The sequence below is a fragment of the Diplotaxodon limnothrissa genome, linkage group LG8, assembly GCF_057381915.1.
Source record: "Diplotaxodon limnothrissa isolate DT_005_m linkage group LG8, D_limnothrissa_male_GT1.1, whole genome shotgun sequence".
Classification (NCBI taxonomy): Eukaryota; Metazoa; Chordata; class Actinopteri; order Cichliformes; family Cichlidae; genus Diplotaxodon; species Diplotaxodon limnothrissa.
Genome location: NC_140603.1, coordinates 3,858,994 through 3,881,920, shown reverse-complemented (window position 1 = coordinate 3,881,920; position 22,927 = coordinate 3,858,994). Strand labels below are relative to the sequence as shown.

General features: G+C 39.6%; 2 protein-coding genes across 2 annotated transcripts in view; one reads left to right on the top strand and one right to left on the bottom strand.

Moving 5' to 3' along the window:
* The window catches only part of LOC146626133 (1-phosphatidylinositol 4,5-bisphosphate phosphodiesterase delta-3-A-like), a 29,855-nt gene extending 21,589 nt beyond the window's left edge, over positions 1–8,266 (bottom strand). The window contains exons 1-5 of the mRNA XM_085361167.1: positions 8,035–8,266; positions 4,808–4,863; positions 4,600–4,711; positions 731–959; positions 372–501 (exon numbers count right to left, since the gene is read on the bottom strand). Of these exons, the coding sequence (XP_085217293.1) occupies positions 372–501; positions 731–959; positions 4,600–4,711; positions 4,808–4,863; positions 8,035–8,125 (618 nt within the window). The 5' untranslated portion in view covers positions 8,126–8,266. The remainder of the gene's footprint in view (positions 1–371; positions 502–730; positions 960–4,599; positions 4,712–4,807; positions 4,864–8,034) is intronic.
* A 2,352-nt stretch (positions 8,267–10,618) lies between these two features.
* On the top strand, positions 10,619–22,079 carry acbd4 (acyl-CoA binding domain containing 4). The gene is made up of 10 exons (XM_085360335.1): positions 10,619–10,822; positions 11,410–11,528; positions 13,558–13,678; positions 16,575–16,659; positions 17,651–17,771; positions 20,074–20,171; positions 20,258–20,438; positions 21,117–21,322; positions 21,470–21,517; positions 21,640–22,079. The coding sequence occupies exons 2-10, from the start codon at positions 11,453–11,455 to the stop codon at positions 21,757–21,759; spliced, it is 1,056 nt and encodes a 351-aa protein (XP_085216461.1). The 5' UTR covers positions 10,619–10,822; positions 11,410–11,452; the 3' UTR covers positions 21,760–22,079.
* The last annotated feature ends 848 nt before the right edge of the window (positions 22,080–22,927 follow it).

The window sequence follows — 22,927 nt, the reverse complement described above, 5'->3', positions numbered from 1 at the left end:
TTTAGTCATTAGCACTCATCAGGCAATGTCTATGGGCGACATTCAGGATTTTGTTCACAAGTGAGAGGAGTGCGGAATATGAGATCAACAGACTACATGGCAGTCCACTGTAATAAAGAGAGAGCTGAGCGTAAATGTGAAGGTGTCAATTTACTGGTTAGTCTACGTTCCTACCCTTTCCTATGGTCACAAGCTCTGCGTACTAACCAAATAAAGTCATCACCATTTGTATACAATATAACTGAAAAACCCACACTGCGCGCCAAGAGGGGAAATCAATACTCCAGACAGAATGGCTATAAACCCGTAAAGTTAGCTTTAATTTAAATGATTGACTTTAATTACTTAAATTAAGCAGTGTGTTCTGCTACCTGGAAGAGGCTGCGAGCATACTGGTCATTCAAGTCAATATTGATCATCTGCAGCAGAATCTGAACCTCATCGTAGCTCATCTTGTCGTCGCGGTTTCGGTCAGCCCGACTCATATAAGCATGAATCCAGGTGACACTGTCAAGGAAGCACTGGTGAGCCATATGGTGTATTTTAACATGAAGTCTCAGTGGTTACCTCTTACAGTGCTAACTCTCTAGTTTGGATCTCTTGGTTCCCAGTGGTCAACAAATTATAATTAAATAATAATAATAATAATAATTAAATGTACACAAAGTAGTGCTTCTATAAATCCAAATGAACAGGGATGTATGTCCACCCCCACAAAAATCAAGGATATTGGTCAAGTTTCTCCTTCTGGGTCATGTTGTCCATCCTCTCCTGCAGGGTACGGATGCCACGGGCCCAGCACTGAGCTTCTTCTTGGCTTTGGCAGAGGAGATCCAGGCTTTTACGAGACCCTTTGAAGACCACTGTTAAACACTGGTTTTCAGGTACTGAGCCAACCATCTGCCGCAATGTTTCTGACTGGCAACCTTCGTGCACACACTCCACTTCCATGATGGAGACTGGAGGATGAAGAAAGAAATAAAGTGAGCAAAGAATTATTCAAATATATTCACACCTTGTGATTGTTATGGTCCTGACAGAGAGTTTTAAGATTTTTTTCTTTTATCTTTGTTTATTATTTGTTATGATACACTGTGTAGTGAGCAGAGAATTGGACCCAATATGCAGGACTCAGAAACAGAACTGAACTCAAAAGGCAGCTTTATTCCTGGACATGCAGCAAACCAAAATGCAAAGAACTTAAGTAAGCAGATACTGGTGAACATTAGCTAGAGAACTACACTGAGAAATAGACAGGGCACACAGCTATGGGAAGATCACAACAAGTGACAGAAGGAAACAGGGGGCTTAAATACCCATGAGATATGGGTAAAGGTGAAACACCTGGAGAACACAGCTGAGCAGAATCCACTAACAAAGCAAGGAAGGCAAAGCAGAACATAACACACACGAGACTATAACTAAACTCAGAAGCACAAGAGAACAATATATACAGAGACAACTCTTTTGTAATTTCAAAGAAATGAGCACATCCAGAACCAAGCTCGAAGACCCAGGACCATGACACTATTAGGTTTTCCACCCAGTTCTTGGTTTGTTTGTTCTTTAGAATTTGGTTCTTTGCTTATTCTGGTTTCCTTAGTTTCCTCTTATGTACTGTTACCACACCTTTGTCTCTGTGGTTAGTAACTTCCTGTTTTAATTTGGAAGTCTTTTGCCTTCTGTGTTGTGCTTATAGTTTTACTTCCCCTATCACTGTTTAGTTTCACTGCTTTCTTCTCACCGATCTGTTTTCCTAATTTAGCCCTCAATGTGCTCCGATGTGTGTATAACCTGTCTTTCACTTTAAGCTGACTGTATCACACTGTTGCCTACTTATGTATTTCCCTGTTATTTTGGATTTTGTTTCATGTATTTCTGTTTACTGTTTGTCTCTGCATTTATAGACCTTTTCCGTCTTTTTCAACCAAATGGCTCTCATTATGTTTTGAACCTTGTCCTGTCACATTTTGGATGTGGGTTCTAACATTCTGCACTTCACTAAGATGACAGAACAAGGCAACCAGAACATGGATGCAGAAGATATAGCAATCCTTTCCAAGGACCTGAAGGAGGAATTTAGGAAGCTTTTTGGAATTTCTACCTAGATTTTTGGATCTACACATATTAAAAGTCTGTGGGCTGAAGGCCAGCATGCTGATGATGCTGATGCCATTGCCAGCCCCCATCACAGCCCAGTCTCAAAATGGGCTCTGCCTCTAGGGGACTCTCATCCCTACCATTGATAATGGGCTCCAACCAAGCTTTTGGAGGGGTCTCCTCTGCCGATGTCAGCCTCCTCCGAACCCCCCCTGAATGATCATGACCTTTATCACCAGCTGCCATTCACCCCCTCCAAAGGGTCTCCAACCTGGGTATTGCTGGCTGTCATCACTGGCCACTGACTGCCAAAACAGGCCTACTGGCCACCTCCTCGGCCATTGCTGGGCCCCGGGCTCACTCCGAGAACTGTCTCTCTTCATTTGGGTAAACCCATAAAACTGCTTCTCTGCTTTGTCCTGCAGCCAGGCCAACCCACAGGACTGTCTTTGTACCTTGCATCACCTTTGGACCGGCTCTCTGAACATATTTTCCTTTCCCTTTGGTCTCCTCTGCCTCTTGATTCTGCACGTAGGCCTTTCTTTTCCAGCTTTTGGACTCTATGTTTGTTTTAGTAAGACACTTGTTTGTGTCTAACAAGCTTTTTTTATTTCCACATGTCAAGTCCAATTACAACCATCTACAAGTTTTTTGAAATACATCTGAGAAGATTATGGAATGAAGAGTACAAAGATTTAGCTTCAATGTGGGGATGAAATGAATCTTATTTAGAAGTGTAACATACTAGAGGAAAACCATCTCTGTAATGATCTTGGATGTCAGGAGTAAACCACAGAACTGGCACACCAAATCCAGTGCCAATTAAAGGCCCTGTACTGTACTTGGGAGTGGCTGAGTCATATGTTAACTACACAGCATCAAACCCACAGGCTCCAAGGTGGACTCCCGCCATATGTTTTGCAATCCCACTATTTGAACTAGAGAAAGGATCTTATGCTCAAAATAGATGAGCTCTATAATCAGGGCAACATGTGTGACCCTCAGATAGTGAAGGAGGGAGTACAAAGTACAGAGCAGCAAACTGTATTTAAAATGATCAAAAATAGATACAGTACATGGACATTTTACCTTACACACCCAGCCACCACTGAGCAGCCATTTGTTCTCCAGAAGGAAAGGCTACAGCGTATTACATAGGTTATATGTAATGTCATAGTTCTCTTTCCATATGAGCTAATCTAGTTACTTTAATCACTTTAGCTAAACATAATGATGTTGGTCAGCATGTCTGCATAGTAACCCTTTATGATAACAATGATCAATAAACAGAAAAATGTATAGGTAATTAAACTTTACTTCACTGTTAACAAATAATTAGACCATGATTTTTCTTTAGATTATTTATTTATGTATTAGATGAATTTAAAAATGGGAGAAAAACATCTTTCTACCACAGGCCATGGTCTATTGATGATGATTACATCTTGACCAAAACTTGAGACACATTTTCGGCTCACGCATTAGTGATCTTTAAAAAGAAGCAGGTGTGATTATTTATCAAAGTATCAATGGCTCGATTCCTGTTTCTTTAGACAACATATCATATTGTTCCTGGACAAGATAGTGAACCCAAATTGCCCCTGAAACGTCCACTGGAGTGTGTGTAATAGATAAAAAGCCATGCAATACAGTTCTGAATGAGCGCGTTTGTGAATTTATAACAGTGCTGTTAGTGTTTCGCTAAGAGCATCAAAGCACTACATTAAGTGCCATTACAAAGTATTTGCCCCCTTACTGATTTCCTAGTTTTTGCATATTTCTAACACTTACACATTTCAGATCATCAAATACATTTAGACAAAGATAAGATATTTATGAATCGCAGATTTGTGTTTGAAAAGTTTGTATGCACAATTTGCACACTGATTTTTTGTGTATGCACTGCTGAGGCGCACTGACAAACACACTGAGAACTCCACTTCTGGCTTATAAAAACTCAAAATGAAGGTTTTGGAGTGGCCAAGTCAATGTCTGGACTCAAATTAAGACTGAGATGCTATGGCCTGACCTTAAACAGGTCCTCCATGTTCAAACATTTCCAACATAACAGAATTAAAAACATTTTGCACGTAAGAGTAAGTCAAAATTTCTCCACAACTGTGTGAAATAGTCATTCCCAGTTATTCCAAATACTTGATTGTGGTTTCTGTTGTCAAGGAGCGCACAAAAAGTTATTAGGTTTTCAGACAGGTACAGACAGGTTTGGATGGCTTTTTTTCCATTAATAAATTAAATGATTTAAAAACTTTATTTTGTATTTACTCGGCTTATCTTTGTCTTACAATAGAATTTGTTTGATGATCTTTGTGTTTTATAATCATCAGCACTGTATAATATATGTTATATGAAAATAATCATTTATTTATTCTGTGATCATGTAACAGTGTGGACTGCAACTTGTTATAGTTTAATGTTTCATTTACAACTGACAATTCAAATTCATTTAGTGTCAATAGTGTGATGCTGCATACAACTTACAGGATTGTTGTTCCTTGGCTCGGCTGGATGTTTTGTATGATTGACACCAAACGGTGACACCATCTTCCAGCAACTTCAGAATCCGACGCTTCTGCCAGCGAGGCGAGCGAACCTTCCCATGTAATGATTTCATATGTTACAATACATGTAATATATAGCATTCTCAAACTACTTCTAACCGCTACAAATGGTTTATAATTATTGATACCTTCACCATACTAGAGCCCTGCAGCATCTGCCTCACATCTTCATCATTTTGCACTCCTAGAAAGCATAGAGACAAAATGATGGTCGATTAAAATTATGTTATAAACACTATATTTATATACTGTATTTGGGTGTGTATAAAATAGCAGTGAGCATACACCTAATTATAATACGATTCAAATTCAGTAGCACTGGGATAGGCCGAAGAAAGAACAGGGAGGGCATAAAGAGAGGAAAAAGAGATCAGAGTTAAAATTAGAGGCTAGTGTGTATACATCTGCCACACCACAGCTGCTCGTGTGGGTACACTGTAATTGAAATATATCTTGGGTGGGTGGACAGAGAAAAATGGAAGGAAAAACTATAAAGACAACACTTGGAGCCATTATAAACTTGGGCCCCCCAAAAAAGTAACACCTCCAGAAATGTGCCTCATAGCTGAATGGATGTGTACTTCTGCTAGAGGAGATTCTTTATTATACAGTTATTCATTATAAAAAAAATATGTCATTTTGCACCAGGCCACGAGCAATCCTTGTAGGGTTAGTTCTTATAACTTGGACATAGTTCTCTCCGTTTGTATGTCAATACTTGAAAGTACAAACTGTCAAAATTCTTGGTATCCCGTTTGTGGGTTCTTTTGTAGAATCTCATGAACTCTACGGCACGGAAGGAACCTTTCAGTGACGTAAGTGTATGGTGATTAGTCTAGAGCCCATAAGGTGGACTGCAGTCTGAATCCGAATCCAAACACTATTCTGTATGGACCCATTAGATTTGATTCTTGGTACAAGTTTTCTTGTATGCATGTACAGCATGGTTATTTTAATCTGTACTGCTATTTTCATTTTTTGGCAGTCAGTGTGTGCACACAGCAAACATAGACCAGTCACATGGATTGTAAGTCATTCCATGTGATGTTACTCAGCCAATCAGGTCATTTTTTCAAAGCAACGTTCCAAACTAGACCTTTTCTTTTTTTAAATTAAGGACTTTATATGTAAGACAACTCTTTCAAGAGTTCTTTATTTCATTTTGAATGTAAAAGAACATTATTTTATTTTATTCTATTTTAGTTTATTATATAGCACTTCAGTTCATAGTGAAAACATATAATAAACCCTGCTGAAATACAATTGAATTGAATGTTCTTTATTTTACTGGAGACCCAGTTGTTGACCACATACAGCCACTAATACAACTATTTTTAATATATTGAAATTAATTATAATGTTTTTGTTATTCTGGAGCTTCTTTCGAGGGGATTTTCTCAAACTCGACCGCCTAAACTTTTGTCTAGACGTAAGCATACGGCACATCTGGAAGTTATTCACAGCGACTTCACTCGCTCCACATGGTGATGTGTTAGCCTTATTCTAACATGGATTGAATAAAAATTTCACCTCAAAATTATATACCCAATACCCTATAATGACAGTGAAATGTTTTCTTTAAATTCTTGGAAATTTAAAACTAAAAACTAAAAATATAATACAGGCATAAATATGCACAGCCTTTGCTTATTGCAATTCTTGATGATGATAAAAGTTTGGCACACCTGGACTTCTTTAAGTTTCTCTTTAAGTGAAGAGATTTCACATCTCATCAGAGAAACTTCTTCAATTTTAAAACCAAATTGTGCAGAGTCCCAGGTATTTAAAATGTACTGGGAGTTATTCCAGGTTTCTTGACCTACTATCATCCATGTGCTTCATCACATGAGCCATAGTTTGAAAAAAGGCATGACTAAGGCCTTTCTACCCTGACTGCTCAGAATGGCTGGGCGGCAGTTACAGGAAGTGTCCTGGTGATGCTTCTTCCATTTATGGATGATGGAGGCCCCTGTGATTACTGGGACCTTCAATGTAATATAATCCAGTCTTGGAGGTCTACAGACAAGTCCTTGTCTTCACAGCTTAATTTGTCCTCTGAAATCTGCCGTCAACTACGGGACCTTATATTAGAGAGCTGCCTTTCCAAACCATGTCCAGTGAACTCCATCCCCCTAAATGGTTGTGACATATGGACACTCCTTTCTCAACTTGGTTCTGCTGCAGGTTTCTTCCTATTAAAAGGGAATTTTTCCTTTCCCATTGTTGCCAAAATGCTTGCTCATATAATTGTTGGGGGTTTCTCTGTTTTCTCTGTATTATTGTAGGATCTTAACCTTACATTATAACGCGCCTTGAGGTAACCTGTTGTTGTAATTTGGCTCTATAGAAATAAAACTGAATTGAATTGAATTGAATTGGACACACCACGGGTGGACTCTAGTCAAGTTGTAGAAACATCAGACACATGATGACACAGGATGCATCACAAATACTTATGTACATGCTATGTTTTGGGTTTTTAGTGTAGAATTCTGAGGTGAAAAATGAATTTAATCCATTAAAAAAAAGGCTGTAAATACCGAGCTATAGCACATGGGTGGCTAAAGTTGTTTTACCCTGGGATCCAAATTTTTTGTTTGAAAAAAAAAAGAAGAAGAAAAATCATAGAAGTGAGAATGGGCTCAGTTTATGTTGCTCAATTCAGTGGCACATATTTAAATGTGAAAACTGTACATCTATAACAACAGAGTCACCTCCTTATTTTTTAACTGGATTTGAATAAGTCAGGAAAATATTTTAAGTTAAATATCGGCTCACTGGAATACGGTAATTTCAGTAATTTTACTATCTGGATAAACTAGAGCAGCGTGGAATAGTATACCTCAAGTACCTCGATTTGTACTAGGGAGCAAAGCAAAATTTTCAAGCACTGCAATCTGAATGTGAAGCAGGGTTAACGGGTTAAAGCAGGGTTACCGTCTAGCAAAGCCATTTTCTCAGTCGGAGGGAGATACCGGTACTCTTTCAGTAAAAATACAATAATAATGGATTGGATTTATATAGCGCTTTTCTAGGCACCCAAAGCGCTTTACAATTCCACTATTCATTCACTCTCACATTCACACACTGGTGGAGGCAACTACAGTTGTAGCCACAGCTGCCCTGGGGCAGACTGACAGAAGCGAGGCTGCCATATCGCGCCATCGGCCCCTCTGGCCATCACCAGTAGGCAAGTAGGGTAAAGTGTCTTGCCCAAGGACACAACGACCAGGACAGAGAGCCCAGGGATCGAACCGGCGACCTTCCGGTTACAGATGCGATTCCCAACCCCCTGAGCCACAGTCGCCTAATAAAGCATAATAAACGCACAGGCTGCTGTAACAAAAACTCTCACCCAGATTCCGCAGAGGATCAATGGCCTTTAATTCGGACGTCCCGGCTCCGTTCTTGACCTGGGGGATTGCTTTCTTTCTGTTGCCCAACATACTGTAAAGAGGCTGCGCTTTATTTAGCTCTCCGTGCCTCCCTCCGTCCCTGCAACCGTATCCTGCGTTGTGTGTGTGACCGAGGTAGGAAGTTGACAGTCTACTGGCTCGGCTGTCAAGACAGTGTATACAAATCACAGAGCAGAGTGCTCCTCATGTTTTATCCTGCCGGAGGAAAACAAGAGACAAGACAAACCTTTGCAATGCCATTGTGGTTGGATTGTAAAGCATCTCTTCCTGGATGATTTTCAAAATAAAGACTTTGCGACGCGCAAACAGGGTAGACCTACCTGTTTCATGTTATTTATTTATATTTATAAAAGACGACTTCTGGACCCACGTAGTCTCTTGAAGTAAAATTAAAAATAGTGTAGACAGAGGCATAATTAAGACCTTGTATAACCATTCTCTGCTTGTCATTCTCTGCTTGTGTCTACAAGATTTAGTAATTTTTATTTGAACATCAATTAATTTTTATTGTTATATTTTATGTATTTAATATATTATAGCATTACTTCACAGCAACAGTTGTGTCTTTTCCCAGTTTGTGAGCTAATGTCACTGTAATATTAGAAAGAGAACAACAGCCATCACCAAATTCGCCATGGATAGCACTTGGTGATGGTGCGATACAAGAACTACCTTTAAACAGGAAGATAGACAGACAGAGTCAGTCCAGTTCTTTCTTATTGTATTGCTTAACAGAAAATATCTGCACCCATTTATCCATCAATTTCCAAATTCAGCGTTGGGAGTGGAGGAGGCGGGAGAACATGCAAATGTTTTGTCATGTTGTATTCTACTAAGAAAGCTACTGAGTCACATTATTGCAGATTCATCATGATTAACTAAATAATCGAAGCATTATTTTAATTTGATCAGAACTGCAAGGTGAACGTTTCCTAATCACGATGCCACATTAGTTATTTATTCGTATTTCCCATGTATTATCTCACCTTACCAGAAATAATATTTTTTGAAGCTTTTAACCTAAATCTGTGATTTGGACCTTATTATGCCTTTGTTTTGAAAGCACACGTCGATATTTCCGGGGATGTCTTCGTGAAGTCGACAGCAAAAATTATTTAAACGGATTATAGACCGTGGACAGACGTGAAATTTGAGATTTCCTCGTCCGCCCCATCTACTAAGATCCAGTTTTAAAAGGGACCACGGTACAAGTGATGCATTCACTGATGTTAATGATCAGCCCTAAAGCTGATCCTTAACACAGTCCTCTGTTAGGGCAGCGGAGGGCTATTGTATAATAATTAATCCACAAATCGGGCTGCATGTCCCGGGTTGACTGCAATACATGAAAGTGATGGATGCAAATTGATGCCTCCTAGACTAATTTCGTAATTGCAGGATAATGTTTTAAACAATGCTAACGACAATAAAAAAATATTTTGGTTTATTGATTACTTTGTTTCATAAACGGTTATAGAGCAGGATTAGTTCACTTTGTGTGTCCATGTTGATTAATCCCATCCGCAGTGGAAGAAGTGATGGTAGAGGACTCAGATTTTACCAACTGAAGCCTGTAAACATCAGTCCCATTTAAGTAAAGTAACTTTTATCATTGCCGCACAGCAAGAAGGTCCTGAGTTCAATTCCACCATCAGGCCGGGGTCTTTCTGTGTGGAGTTTGCATGTTCTCTCCGGGTACTCCGGCTTCCTCCCACCGTCCAAAGACATGCAGCTTGTGGGGATAGGTTAATTGATTAATCCAAATTGTCACTAGGTGTGAATGTGAGTGTGAATGGTTGTCTGTCCCTGTGTGTTAGCCCTGCGACAGACTGGCGACCTGTCCAGGGTGTACCCTGCCTTTCGCCCTATGACAGCTGGGATAGGCTCCAGCGCCCCCCGCGACCCTGAAAAGGATAAGCGGAAGCGAATGGATGGATGGATGGAACTTTTATCATTCAAATATAATCAAGTAAAGAAAATGTTTGTCATAACATGTTCCTTGAAATTGACATTATTATTGTTATTATTGTTATTATTATTATTATTATTATTATTATTATTATTATTATTATTATTATTATTATTATTATTATTATCGTGCCATACATTAATATGTATGGGCAGCATTTACTGTCAGAATTCATATATATATATATATATATACTACTTTTAGTAGTTAATAGTTTTACTATTACTAATATAGTAATAATAATAACTATTATTACTATATTATTATCGGAGATGATGGTGGTAAAAAAGGGGTGGAAGCAGAGATTTTCATTGAGAGTGAGCAGGATGGACAAGAAAAGAAACAGGTATGTCACTGGGATAGCTCAGGTTGGATTTCCGCGGTTTGGATACAAATTTAGAGAGGCATGGTTTAGTGAAGTGGAGGGATAGTGGATCTATTGGACAAAGGATGTCCAGTATGCCCATAATCAGTATGGAGCTACCAGGCAGTAGGAAGAGAGGACGCCCTCATTGTCACGTGATTTGACACGGAAGTCATTTGTGTAAAGCGCAGACTGGTGAGTAGCTGCAGTTGACGGTAGGTCAGCCCTGTGGCAGGTGGCTAGTGAGCAGTTTTGTGAACAAACGTTACCGTCAGCGTAGACCAAGATATAGCAAGCTTCGTCTTGTTGCCAGCTCTGTCAGTCTTTTGGCCGAGGTTGCCGAGCTGTCTTTCTCCGGTGTGATCATGGACAGCGGCAGGACGTAGTCAGTAAGGTAAGACAGCTAACTCATACTAAGCTCGCTTGCAGCCAAAGTTCACTGTAGCAGCACTGTATATCGCTGTCTACATATCAAACGAATTTGATATTTATCAGAAAATTCCAGCAAATGCATTACCAAGTGAAACAGCATTAAAAGTAGTTACTAAGTTACGAGTGACACATGTAAACTTTAAACTTAAATAAAGTACACGTACAGTAAATGCTCTAATCTACATTTCACCACTGGTCCTGTCAGTGCTCTCATCAGTGAATTTGCGCATTGTATGAGTAACAATACTTTATTCCAATAACCATCGGAGCAGAGAGGGGGCATTGTGATTATAATCAGTGACTAGTGTTCACTCGTGCTAAGGGGTCAAGGCAAATATCAACATTACATTAATAGCCAGCATTAATTAATTATGACCTAATTACCTATTAGTAACTGAATTAATTTACCCCCCAAAATAAAAAATGCCCAGAGAGTCACAGATTAATTTGACTTACGGTATATTTTGTTAATATTGGATTTGACTCACTCTCATGACTTATTTTTCCTTATACTTTTACTTCCACATCTGTGTACATATTCTCCCTCAGCTACAGCTCCACTCATGCTTCCTGTGTCATACCAGTCCCAGCCATGATAGAGCCTGTGGTTGATCACCAGAAACGCTTTCAGGCTGCAGTGGATGTCATCCAAAAACTCCCCAAAAACGGTACATGGAATCTTTCAGTCATTGCTGGTTCCACGTAATTGAGGACTGTTGAGCAATCACATATATTGTGTTACTATTGTTACAATAGCATATATGTAGGTATTTTATTTGTAGGAATGAACTGTACCAGAAACACATGATCCAAGATCCTTGACTAGAGATCCAAAAGGAGAATTCCGAGTGTCCTGCCTCCACAGAGCACGTGCTCAGTAGAGATTTAGCCGAGTTTCATATTTGTCGTGTGCATCTTTTTTGTCATACTCTCAGTATTTCTCATTTTCCCAAAAATTCTCATAAATAGTTTCACCTGCGCTCATTTAAAAGAAAAAAGTTTCACAGCACCAGTTTAAAAAGTTTACAATTTTGCAAAAGTTTCAAATGGATTCACTATTGGATGAATTTTTGATAGTAAATCATTTTTTGAGATAGTATTTATTATATGAACTACACTTAGTGCCGCTCTTAACACGGTATAATAGAATTAATTACACGGGGGAGGACAGTGTTCATTCTGTAAAATTCAGTTGAACACATTTTGCATACAAGTTGACTAAATATTTCCTTAAATGTCTTTTCAAATTCCCTCCCCCTCATGTCCACCTGCTTTGGTGACTCCTCGTGAATAAGTGACGTGAATGTGGTGATAGTCCAGCCTAGAAGTAATAAATGCATGAACTAATTCTTTATTATCATTTTGACAGGATATTTCTAACTTTAGAGATGTTGCACAAATGGAAGAAAGCAGTCCTACATATTTGTTTAATATGTGCGTTGAAGGACATGTCCTGTTAAAAAAAAGACTCCAAGGTTCCTCACAGTGTTCCTGGTAATGCCATCCAGAGTAAGAATCTGCTTAGATACCATATTTCTAAGAGTTTTAGGGCCGAGTACAATAACCTCAATTTTATCCGAATTTAGAAGCAGAAAATTAGAGGTCATCCAAGTCCTTGTGTTTAAGACATTCCTGTAGTTTAACTAATTGCTTTGTGTTATCTGGCTTCATGGACAGATAAAACTGCTATCTGCATAGCATTGAACATGTTTGCAATGCCTTCTAATAAAACTACCTATGGGAAACATGCACAAGTAAACAGAATTAGTTCTAGCACTGAACCCTGTGGAACTCCATAATTAATCTTAGTGCTTGAAGAGGACTCTCCAATTACATGAACTAATTTGAGTTCGTTAATGCAGCGCAGTACCTTTAGTACCAACAGCATTCTCTGATTGCTGTAATAAAATATTGTCATCAGCATTACTTAACGCTGCACTGTGCTCTAGCAGAACAAACACACAGAGTCCACTTTCAGAACTTATAAGATCATTTGTTACCGTCACTAAGCTGTTTCTGTGCTGTGATGAGCTTTGAAACCTGTATGAAACTTAATAAATTAATAAATCATTCCTCTGTAAATAAGTTAGGTGTTTTACAACTACATTCAAGAATTTTTGAGATAAAGGAAGGCTGGCAGCTGGATCAAGTAATCGCTTTTTAACTACTGCCAGTTGGAAGGCAAGTGGCCGATTAATAGAGTTAGGTTGATCATATTTAAAATTGAAGCATCAATTATTAGGCAATTCCTACAATCTGAGGAGCTTGGAAAGAAAAGTGTCTGGACTTGTTTAAGTTTCCTTGAAGACGTTTCACCTCTCATCCTAGAAGCTTTGCCAACCAGACCAAATAAATGGAACTGAAGAAGTCTCCAGAAGAAATATTTGATTACACTCAAGAAAAGGATGTCAGTACTCGGAACAAGGAAACTCAGGATATTGCATTATATGATCTGATATCCAGCAGGTAGTACAGACAGGTAGTACATGTCTGTACTACCTGCTGGATAACCAGTGATTTTAACAAAGAGTATTTATCATTTCTCCATTTTCTTTCTATTTTGTATGTATTGCTGCACATAAAAAAGGGCTGTATTTTTTTAAATGGACCTTGATTATAAATTGATGTAGTATAGTTTGGTGTCCAGTCCTGATGAGTGGAGAAATAAACCTGACAAATAGTTGTGCTGTTTTGTAGGCTCCTACCGGCCTTCCTATAAGGTCATGCTGCGCTTCTACAGTCTGTACAAGCAAGCAGTGTGTGGTCCCTGTACAGTGCCTCGGCCTGGCTTCTGGGACCCAGTGGGCCGCTACAAATGGTGGGTGTGTGTATACACATGTGCATGCCAAAAAATTCAGTAATTCAATATTTTGTGTCAGTTAATTAAGAAAGTGAAAATTTAATTTTGAAATTTTCTGTTTTAATATTAATCATTATTGCCGACCACAAAAAATATCAAATATTATAATATTTCATTTAATTTTTAAGGAATTACTATTTAAACAGTATAAATGGGTCAGTGATATAAAACCCGAATTTTCCATCCACCAGCTTTTCTTTTTAATTAAAATCTACATTATCTGTATTAAGCACCTTTCAAATATTTGGACCCACTTTAACAACGAATCAATGACTTCTTGGTAGACGCATCATGAAAATGATGCAAATAAATAAATAAATCAGGTCATTTCACTTTGATGGTTATGCATTGATTATACATTAATGATTTGTTTATTTGTAAATATTTTAATCTGCTTTACCAGATATCACTGCCAGGCAAGCTCAGACCAAATCAACAAAAGTCAGTGTTGTTAAACTATCTGAAACAAGTCGATCTGAATCACTTTAACAAAAGTCATTCTGTGGCTGTAAAATTTTGCTCAAGGTCAAGGTCACATTTGTCATTTTATGGGCAATAGAATTTGAGTTGTGCTAGATCATGAGCCAATATGAGCTACTGTGTGATTGATATTCTGATTTAACAGTTTTAATCAAGTGAGTTTTTTCTGTAAATTGCCCACAATTATAGTGAGTGGGCAAATGTTGCATTATAGAACAAAGGCATGATGTCTGTATTTTTTTATTTTTTTTAAAAGGAAAATACTGTGATTCAAAACATTACACATTACTGAAAGACAGGAGGAAAATGAGTTTTTGCTCCCCCTGTGTATCCACCAGGGGGAGCAGGGATAATTGAAGCTTGTTCATTTACAGCTTCCATTTTAAATTTGCTTAAAGCTTCTATAATTATAGCAGAATTATGATGTTGAATGTTCCATTAAACAGAATTGGGTTATACAGATTCTGCCTTGCAGCAAATAAAGGAGATCCTGTGCACACCGAGTCTTTAAATAACATGAACATTTTTTTGTGAGCAAACAAAAACTGTTGAAAAATGTTTATTTTACCAAAGTTGCCACATGTAGGGTTTTCCTCACTACATTTGGCAAGTTCTGTTGAAACAACCAGTTAAAATCAATCTTTGACTCACTGTCCTGCCTTTTAAATATAAATAAGTGTAGTGACCTTTATACATAGACATTCCATACAGTACTGCAAAAACTAAATACATTCATTTTTTGGCAGTCAGTAAAAAACATCCAAAACAAATCCGCTCATGTGGGTGGCCGCATGGCCAGCGGCACAGACAAATCAGTTCAGGCAGGCGACTGTTTGGCCAGCGGTGGCACCGGTGCTGATCTGGAGGGCAGCACAAGAGATGCTGCACTGTAGACCGGCGGAGATGATGGGATGCCTCTAGCAGCTTGGCAGGTTACTGGCGGCGTGGCTTGGCATAGCCCTCTGTTGGAGACAGAGCAGGACCAGCAGGCGTGGGAACCTCTGGCTGAGGCGAAGCAAAGCACTCGGCTGGCTCTGGATGCTGTGGCTGGAGCTCAAGTTGAGGACTGGGCCGCCTGTCCCTTGGCACCGTAACAGGTGGAAGAATTGGCCGGACCTTAGCTGTCCCTACCTGAGGAACAGGTACGGGTGCAGGGACAGGTTGGGTCTCAGGAACAGGTGAGGGCAGGGCCCAAGCCGCCCTGGGAGCAGGAACGGGCTGAGAGACAGGTGTGGATATAGAAACAGAATGACAGGAATAATCGGATTTAAAGGTGCAGGTGTCCTTAATGACAGACTGACATGGTGGAGCATTTTTTTGGAAGCAGGTTGATGATGAACATTTATCTGATAGTCCAGTCCAGGTTTACAACAAACAGTCAGTGGCTCTTTAGCTGAGCAAACAGAAGTCTTAATCTGTCTTAATTTGTGGCGAGCAGGAGGGAAAAAGTCAGTTTCACTCACAACTGGAAGTTGCTGCTCTGAATGAGAAGAACTGTGGTGGCGAGAGCCTTGCCTCCTCTTGACGGTGACAGTAGGAACGCTGAATGACGGAGCCTCTGCACCACGGCGAGGTGGTAGCGCTAGTGAGTGAGGTGGCAGGTGGAGGAGCGAGGAGCGGAGAGGCGAGAGAGTGAGAAGATCGGCGGGTGACACCCACTCACCATGGCAAAGGCTGGCGTACAGGCGAGGCAGCAGGTGGAGGACCACGAGCCGAGCCAATCCGATCCAAGTATCCACTAATGGAAGAAAGGCTTTCTTCCCAGTCTTTGGATTGGAAGCCAGAGTCCCCAAAGAGAACCCACACTAACATGGGGAAAACATGCAAACCCCACACAGAAAGGCCCCAGGCAGGTGGTGGAGTTGAACTCTGGACCTTCTTGCTGTGGCTTTAAAATATTTCATTTTGCATGTAATAAAAATGGAGTATATGAAATTTTACAATTTTAAATGAAATAATAAAAGAAATTCAATTTTTCTGATATGTTTTTTATGCACTTGGAAGTCGCTGTAGTCAGGTTAGTTTTTGGTGGCAGACACACACTTTGAAAAAAGCAAAAAACAAAAAAACAAGCCAAGTAATCAAGTCACTTAAAAATAACAAAGGAAATAGTCTCGCATTAAAAATCTTGCTAAAATTTGAATTTTAGAAGTTTTTTTGTCCAACTGATTAATAACGTCTTTCTTTGTTTTATGTTGTTAAGTAAATTGCCGATATTAAAATTACTGATATTGTCTACTAATTACAAAGTTACTAATAATTGTAATTCCAAAGTTAGAAAACATTTTGATAAGATTTTAACCACATTGTCATCTGATATGCTGTCGTCAAGTGTATTTCTTCCAGTGACTCAAAAGTTGTTTATCTGTGTTAGGGATGCATGGAACCAACTGGGAAAAATGAGTAGTGAGAGCGCCATGGCTGCCTATGTGGACGAGATGAAGAAAGTTGCACAGGAGGTACATTTATTTTATACATGTAAAGAAGCAAATTCACACAAGTTAATTAGAGGCTTCCCAAACAGCCTGCTTTTGTTTAGCTGTTTTTTTTTAGCTGCTACAAGGGAAGGATTTGGTGCTTTATGTCAAACAGACAAGAAAATTGCATAATAAACACTTTTCCAAAGACAATATGAAAACATTGAAATTTACCAAGCAATCCAAGTAAAGTAATTGCATATACGACAGTTATTTATCAAAACAATTCAAATGAATGCAGTTATTTAAAAATAAAGTGCAAAACAGACAAAAACTAACTGAGACATACAGTATGTGTGCACCGATCTCAGTGCATCATGCTTGAAGACAATTGTATGGTGTCTCTCAGTCAGAATGCGGGGTTCTAAATAATGTGACAGGGTATGTTTTTTACCCTTTAATAACAGTAATATGACATTTCACCGTAAATAATAATACAGATATGTTGTTTTTGAACTCTTACCTTACTGTTGGATGAAGAATGAGATGAACTTCCACAGTAGCAACTGTTACACAGTGCAGCACTCTTTTCCTCCAGCCAACACGAGACTACATACATAACAGGGCAGCAGACACAGAGCAGGTGGGTGGGACACACAGCAGCAGGCAGCTTTCCCATTGGTTGAAACATACTGGAGCCTGTTTATTCTGATTGATTGGGCAGGCTGTCCATCTTTCCTCACCTCTATCGTTTCTTAAAGAGGTACCCTCATTTTATGTGGGTTAAACAATGTATGTTGAAACTGGATGCAAGAATAAACAATTAGCTGAGACGTTACCACTACTTTGGCTCTAGTTATCTGGTAATAAGGAGTAACAGTCCCATACCAGAGTTAATAGAATGGACTGGGATTTTTATAGCACTTGTCTTTTCTCACTGATCACTCAAAAATCTGCTTCTGTTTAAATGTCTCAGGGACTTGCAGTGAAGTAATGAATCTCCTGATCTCTAAGTCTTCTTATGTCCCTGTAGGTCATTGACACCATGCCCATTGATGAGAATACAGCCTCACTCTTCAAATACTTTGAGCCTCTCTACCTGTTCATTGATGACATGCCCCGACCTCCAGAGTCACTGCTGAAACTCAGAGAAGGTCAGTGATTACGTTCTGTGTAATGAGGCACTTACAGGTTTGGGTTAAAAGGTTCAGCTACTGAGAATCTAATAAGTTATTAAGTACTAATGGCTTCAGATAGGAAGCCATTAGTACTTCGTTTCAAATTACACACTATCATTTGTTTCATGGTGTTGCAAAATACACTGTTTACGGCAATATTATTTCATTGGGGCACAGAGGATACCAGCATGGCCAGAACCAGTTAGCTCCAAACAGAAGGACCAGTCAAAACAAATCGAGCACCTTATTTCTAAACGAGTGGCTACCTCTGTAGCATGGACATGGTTTGGTTATGAAAAGTCTGACACAGACCAGAAAACTGTAATCTGCAAATTATGGCGCAAACCGGTCCCCACCACAGACTCAAACACGACAAACCTCTTTAACCACCGACGCAAGAATCACGTGAAAGAGTGTGGAGAGAGTTTATGGATGAGAAGCAAAAAAGAGCCGACAGGTGCTCAAATTAAACCTTAGACTCAAACATTAGAGCAGGCCTTTCCCCGCAGCACGCCGTGTACTAAATACTAGTTTAATTACATACTTACCGTTACAACTTATGTCTAAAATTGTATAGTTTAATGCATTGGTCAAAACACTCAACTCCAGATACATGATGCCCAGCTGAAAACACTTCAAGTCGAGTTGTCCAGGATTCACAGAATTGACAGAAAATGCAATATTTGGTGACATATATCGTTATTGGGATGAGAAATGTTTTATATCAGGAAATGAGATTTTGGTCATATCGCACAGCCCTACTTTGAAAACCTGTGGCCCTAATGCATAACCAAATAAATAGCTTTAATAAAAACACCTCTAGTGACTTCTGCATGATTCTCAGGGTGTATGTTACCATATGTCAGCATGTCAGGAGTACCATATGTAATGGTATGTAAGGATCTGATACCTCTGGCCTAATTTTGACTTTTGGGGGGAAGCTTTGTCGAATTTATGACGTAATCTACGTGAGTGACGTTGTTCCTAGCATGTATGCTAGTGCTGGTGCATTATGTGTTAATTATTGTGTGGTCATGTTTCGGTGTTTTATTTGTGGTCCCAGCTGAAAAAAAAGAAAATACTTGAAATATTTTTATTAAAATTTTTTCCCCTCGTTCATTGTTGTCGTCATTTTTTGCGGGGATGCAAACATATTTGTCCCTCTAGTACTTTTCCATTCCAATAGTTTCTCCCTCTAGGAATTTGCTGACATTTGTGGATCCTTATATTGATGCTATGATTATTATTTGTTATTATGAGGCGATGATTGGTATTCTTTTCCTAAGGAATTAAAAACCGGCGAAAAAGTAGCTGGAAATGCACAGGAGGACTCAATGGTGCTGAACAGGCTAAATACAATAGTTGCGGGTTGTACGGACCTGACATGACATGACAGACTAGTGCTTCTGCCTTGTAGCTAAAGTTGTAAAATGTAGCTGTGCAAATTGTGGACTTTAATAAGTCAAACTTTAGACTTGACACGGTCTCGGTCTTAATAAAGTGAACAGTGAGGGAGCGAAGTCTGGTCTCTGTGGATCCTTTAATGCCTCCACTGTAAGTACAGTGGGGTTATGTGGTTATTATGGATATATCATCATATGACCGGTTCAGGTGTTAAAAGCTTTCACCCAAATTTAACAGTGTCAAAGGTAAACTGTCTGGCAGACAGGCAGCTCTCGGACACTTGGGCTGGACTCTAAATCAATTATAAACCAGTTATAGAGTGAAACCTTTGTTCACATACAATCAATCCTTGATCTGATCACAGATCGTCGTTGTATTTTCCTTACAAGTGCTCGTCCTGCTCACTTCTCCCACAGTGGGGTACTGGACCTGGCCTTTCTCACTAATCCTTCGACATTAACCTGGACCTCTAGTACAGGAATCGGCTAATTGTATTAATTCGATTACATTTCTTTAATCAGTTGTCTTTTTCTACTTCAGAGCTTGTGGGAAAATCTGGTGTATTATGTCATATTTAAGCAGAAAAGTCTCAACTGCTTACAAAAGCTTTTAATCTGTACGTGATGGTGTAGACAGTTAAATCTCTGAATTTATTAAATACTAAATAAATGTAAATAATTATCTGTGTATTATAAACTGAAGTGAAGAATCAAGTTCTGTTTTGCCATTTTCACTTAAAAGATTCCACAAATGATTTTTTATTTTTTCTATTAGGGCTGAAAATGTGTTTCCTGTCATGATGTTGGTTCCAGCAAAATGCCTGTTAAACCCAGCAAACCAACACAAACACGAATACATTTGATTTTACTTGCAGCTGAATCTGCAGTGTTGGAGGTTATGCCGCTCACCAGTGATTCAGAAAGTGAAATTTTCTCTGATTCAGTGGATTCGTTGGAGCTCCATAACGTCAAGGTGTGAGGCACATCTGCCAGTTAATAACACAATGTCTTAATTTTAAGAAAACATTAACTAACTGAATTAACTGTGTCTGCTCACAGACCCGGTCAGACAGCTTTTATAATGACCACGTGCCCCTAGAGTCCTCTCCAGCTCAAAGCCAGAAGCAAGGCCGAAAGGTTGGGGCAGGTCAAGGTGGAGAAGGAGCAGAGGATGGGATGGCTCCAGACAGGAGGAGTCGGCACACTGGGCAAGAAACTTCTCAGCGTGATTGGAGAGAACGTAAGCTGCTATGTAATTTCTAAAAGCGTTAATTTTATTATTGGATAAACCGGGTGGCTGTAGCTCAGGAGATCGAGCAGGTCATCTACTAATCGGAAGGTTGGTGTTAGATCCCTGGGTGGCCCCCTGATCCAGGGGGCAAGACACCAATGCATCCATTGGAGTATAAATTTGTGAATCACACACATAGATAAAAAGGGTTCGTGTGGGCGTGAATGGGTGTTAATGCAAGTTGTATAATGCGCCTTGGATGCAGTTCACTCTTGTTAGTTAGTACGAGCTCATTAGAACAATGACGTTGTCAAAGTCATGTAGTTTTGTGCGATACAAGCTGCTGCTCTTTAAAGATTGACATAATAACTTATCAACAAGGCCTATACTAGAAGAGCTAGAATTATCAGCTATTTACTAAAGAGATATCACAGAAATGTTCTGTTGTTAAAAACACAGCTAAATGTTATCATGTGTTGCGCAGCCCAGGCTTTGTGGCGTGTTGTCTGGTCATGCACCTTTGTTGTGGCGAATCCTGTCGTTCAGGAGAATCCTGCAGCAGCTTTCTGCGCTGTAACGATAGGTATAAATGAAATACCCATCGTTGCAATGAAATAACATCTTATCCTAAAGATTGTTATAATAAATCAATGAATAAAGAGACAGTTGAAGTGTTATGGTCCACAGGTGCTCCACAGGGAAGTCTGGGGTGGTCCCCAGGTGGTGGAAGTGGGCATGGACGTGGAGGAGGGCACGGTTCAGAAGGTGGTGCAGAGATGCTGCATCAGGCTCACCTACAACAGCAGATCATCCTGGCTCTTCAGAGGCTCAGAGAGGACATGAGGAGTGTGATGGACAGATTGGAAGTGTTGGAGAGGCTTGCTGCCACACACGTAAGCTTTCCTACGTCCCAACACTTCAAGTGTACTTTCTTTACCGTAAAATGTAAAGGATAAAAGCTCTTAATTACAGGCTTACAGGAAATTACATACCTGAAGTTTGGGAGTCATTTCAGTTTACTGCTGTGTTGTGTGTGGCAGGCTCACAATTCAGACTTGAGATCACACCTGCAGTGTTCACCACAACAGGTACCAGGCTCTGATTGTACTCATCAAAGAATATCGTCCTATCATGCATGCTCATGTAAACAAACATGTGGTCACAGGCTTTTTTTCTCACGTGCTGTGGGATTTTGCCCCCCACCCCTTAGGAACAGATGTCGTGGCCGTTTGACATGTCTGGGCAGACTGTCGTCTTTTTGCTGCTGTGGCCTTTTGTTGCTCACGGTCTGGTCTACCTGCTGAGGAAGAAAAGTCGCATATCTTCATGAAGCAGCTGATATTCAACGTAAGACCAGTGAACAAGTCCACAATATCTGTGAAGGAGTTTAATGGGGAGAAGTTATCCTCTACATCATTATGTGATTTGATGCTCACCATGGATTCATCCTTCAAAAATATCACGTCATTTACGAGCATCCTATAAATGTGTTATATATGATTCTTGGCACATTTTTCAATAACTGTAATAAAATATTGTTCAATATTTGTTGGATCTCCCTTAAGCCTTCCCACTCTGGGTGCCCCAGGATGTAGTGCCTTAGTCGTAGGCAGAGGTGACACAGAGACCCATACAGGTATGAAACAGGTAGAGGAGTCTAGGTGGTATGCTTCAGTCGGTTTGTATTGCTACAAACAGAGACAGTGGAAGAATCGCCCTTCTATGTGCAGTTCTGTAGGTTCACAGTGTAATTCACATTTAAAGTGAATTACACTGTGAACCTACAGTCTTACTGGAAGTGTCTAAAGAACCTTAGATCACTCAAAAAGTTTGTTATTTTTATTTTGTTTTTATTTTAAGAAATCCTGTCTGGCAGCGTTTGCAGTCAAAATTATGAACATGTTTCTTTCCCAAGATGATTTCCATAAATTCTCTTTTGGCTTCTCTTGTTCATATGATTCTTTTTATGTGTTTGTTTTTTCATTTCTATTAGTGTTATTTCAGTTATTATATATGTAGTATGACAAGGTCTAAGGCGGGAAAAAAGTTAAGGTGGTATGGGCATCTCACAAGGGCGCATCCAATGCAAAGTGTTTCGAGGCCAAGAGACGGTGAAGAGATCTCGGGATGCCTCGGTGTCCCCCTAGATAAGTTGGAGGTGGCTTGGGAGAGTGAGGTCTTGGTGGCTGTGCTTAGGCTGCTGCCCACCAAGACCTGGCTCCACAGAAGTGAAAGAAAATGGATTTTGGATGTAATTCAGGTAAGAAAATCTCCAAATGGCTGCAATCACAGCTTTGCAAGAGTGATGAAAACATTTCTCCCACTGATGCTACATCCAGATGAACAATAAACATGTTGGATTTTGTATGGAGTTAGATGCACAGGGCTTTTTGGGGCGAGTTCTTCTTTCATTCATTTTACCATGAATCTATGGATCCTGCCTTTAAGCTGAGAAGCATTTATTTTCGATTGACTGTATATTTGGTGCCTCAGTCTGT

What these genes read in the sequence shown, in the direction of transcription:
- acbd4 (XM_085360335.1), top strand. Translation starts at nt 11,453, where the DNA reads ATGATAGAGCCTGTGGTTGATCACCAGAAACGCTTTCAGGCTGCAGTG. An exon ending in CCAAAAACTCCCCAAAAACG is followed by an intron (nt 11,529 to 13,557) that starts GTACATGGAATC and finishes GCTGTTTTGTAG; the next exon opens with GCTCCTACCGGCCTTCCTAT. An exon ending in TGGAGCTCCATAACGTCAAG is followed by an intron (nt 20,172 to 20,257) that starts GTGTGAGGCACA and finishes GTCTGCTCACAG; the next exon opens with ACCCGGTCAGACAGCTTTTA.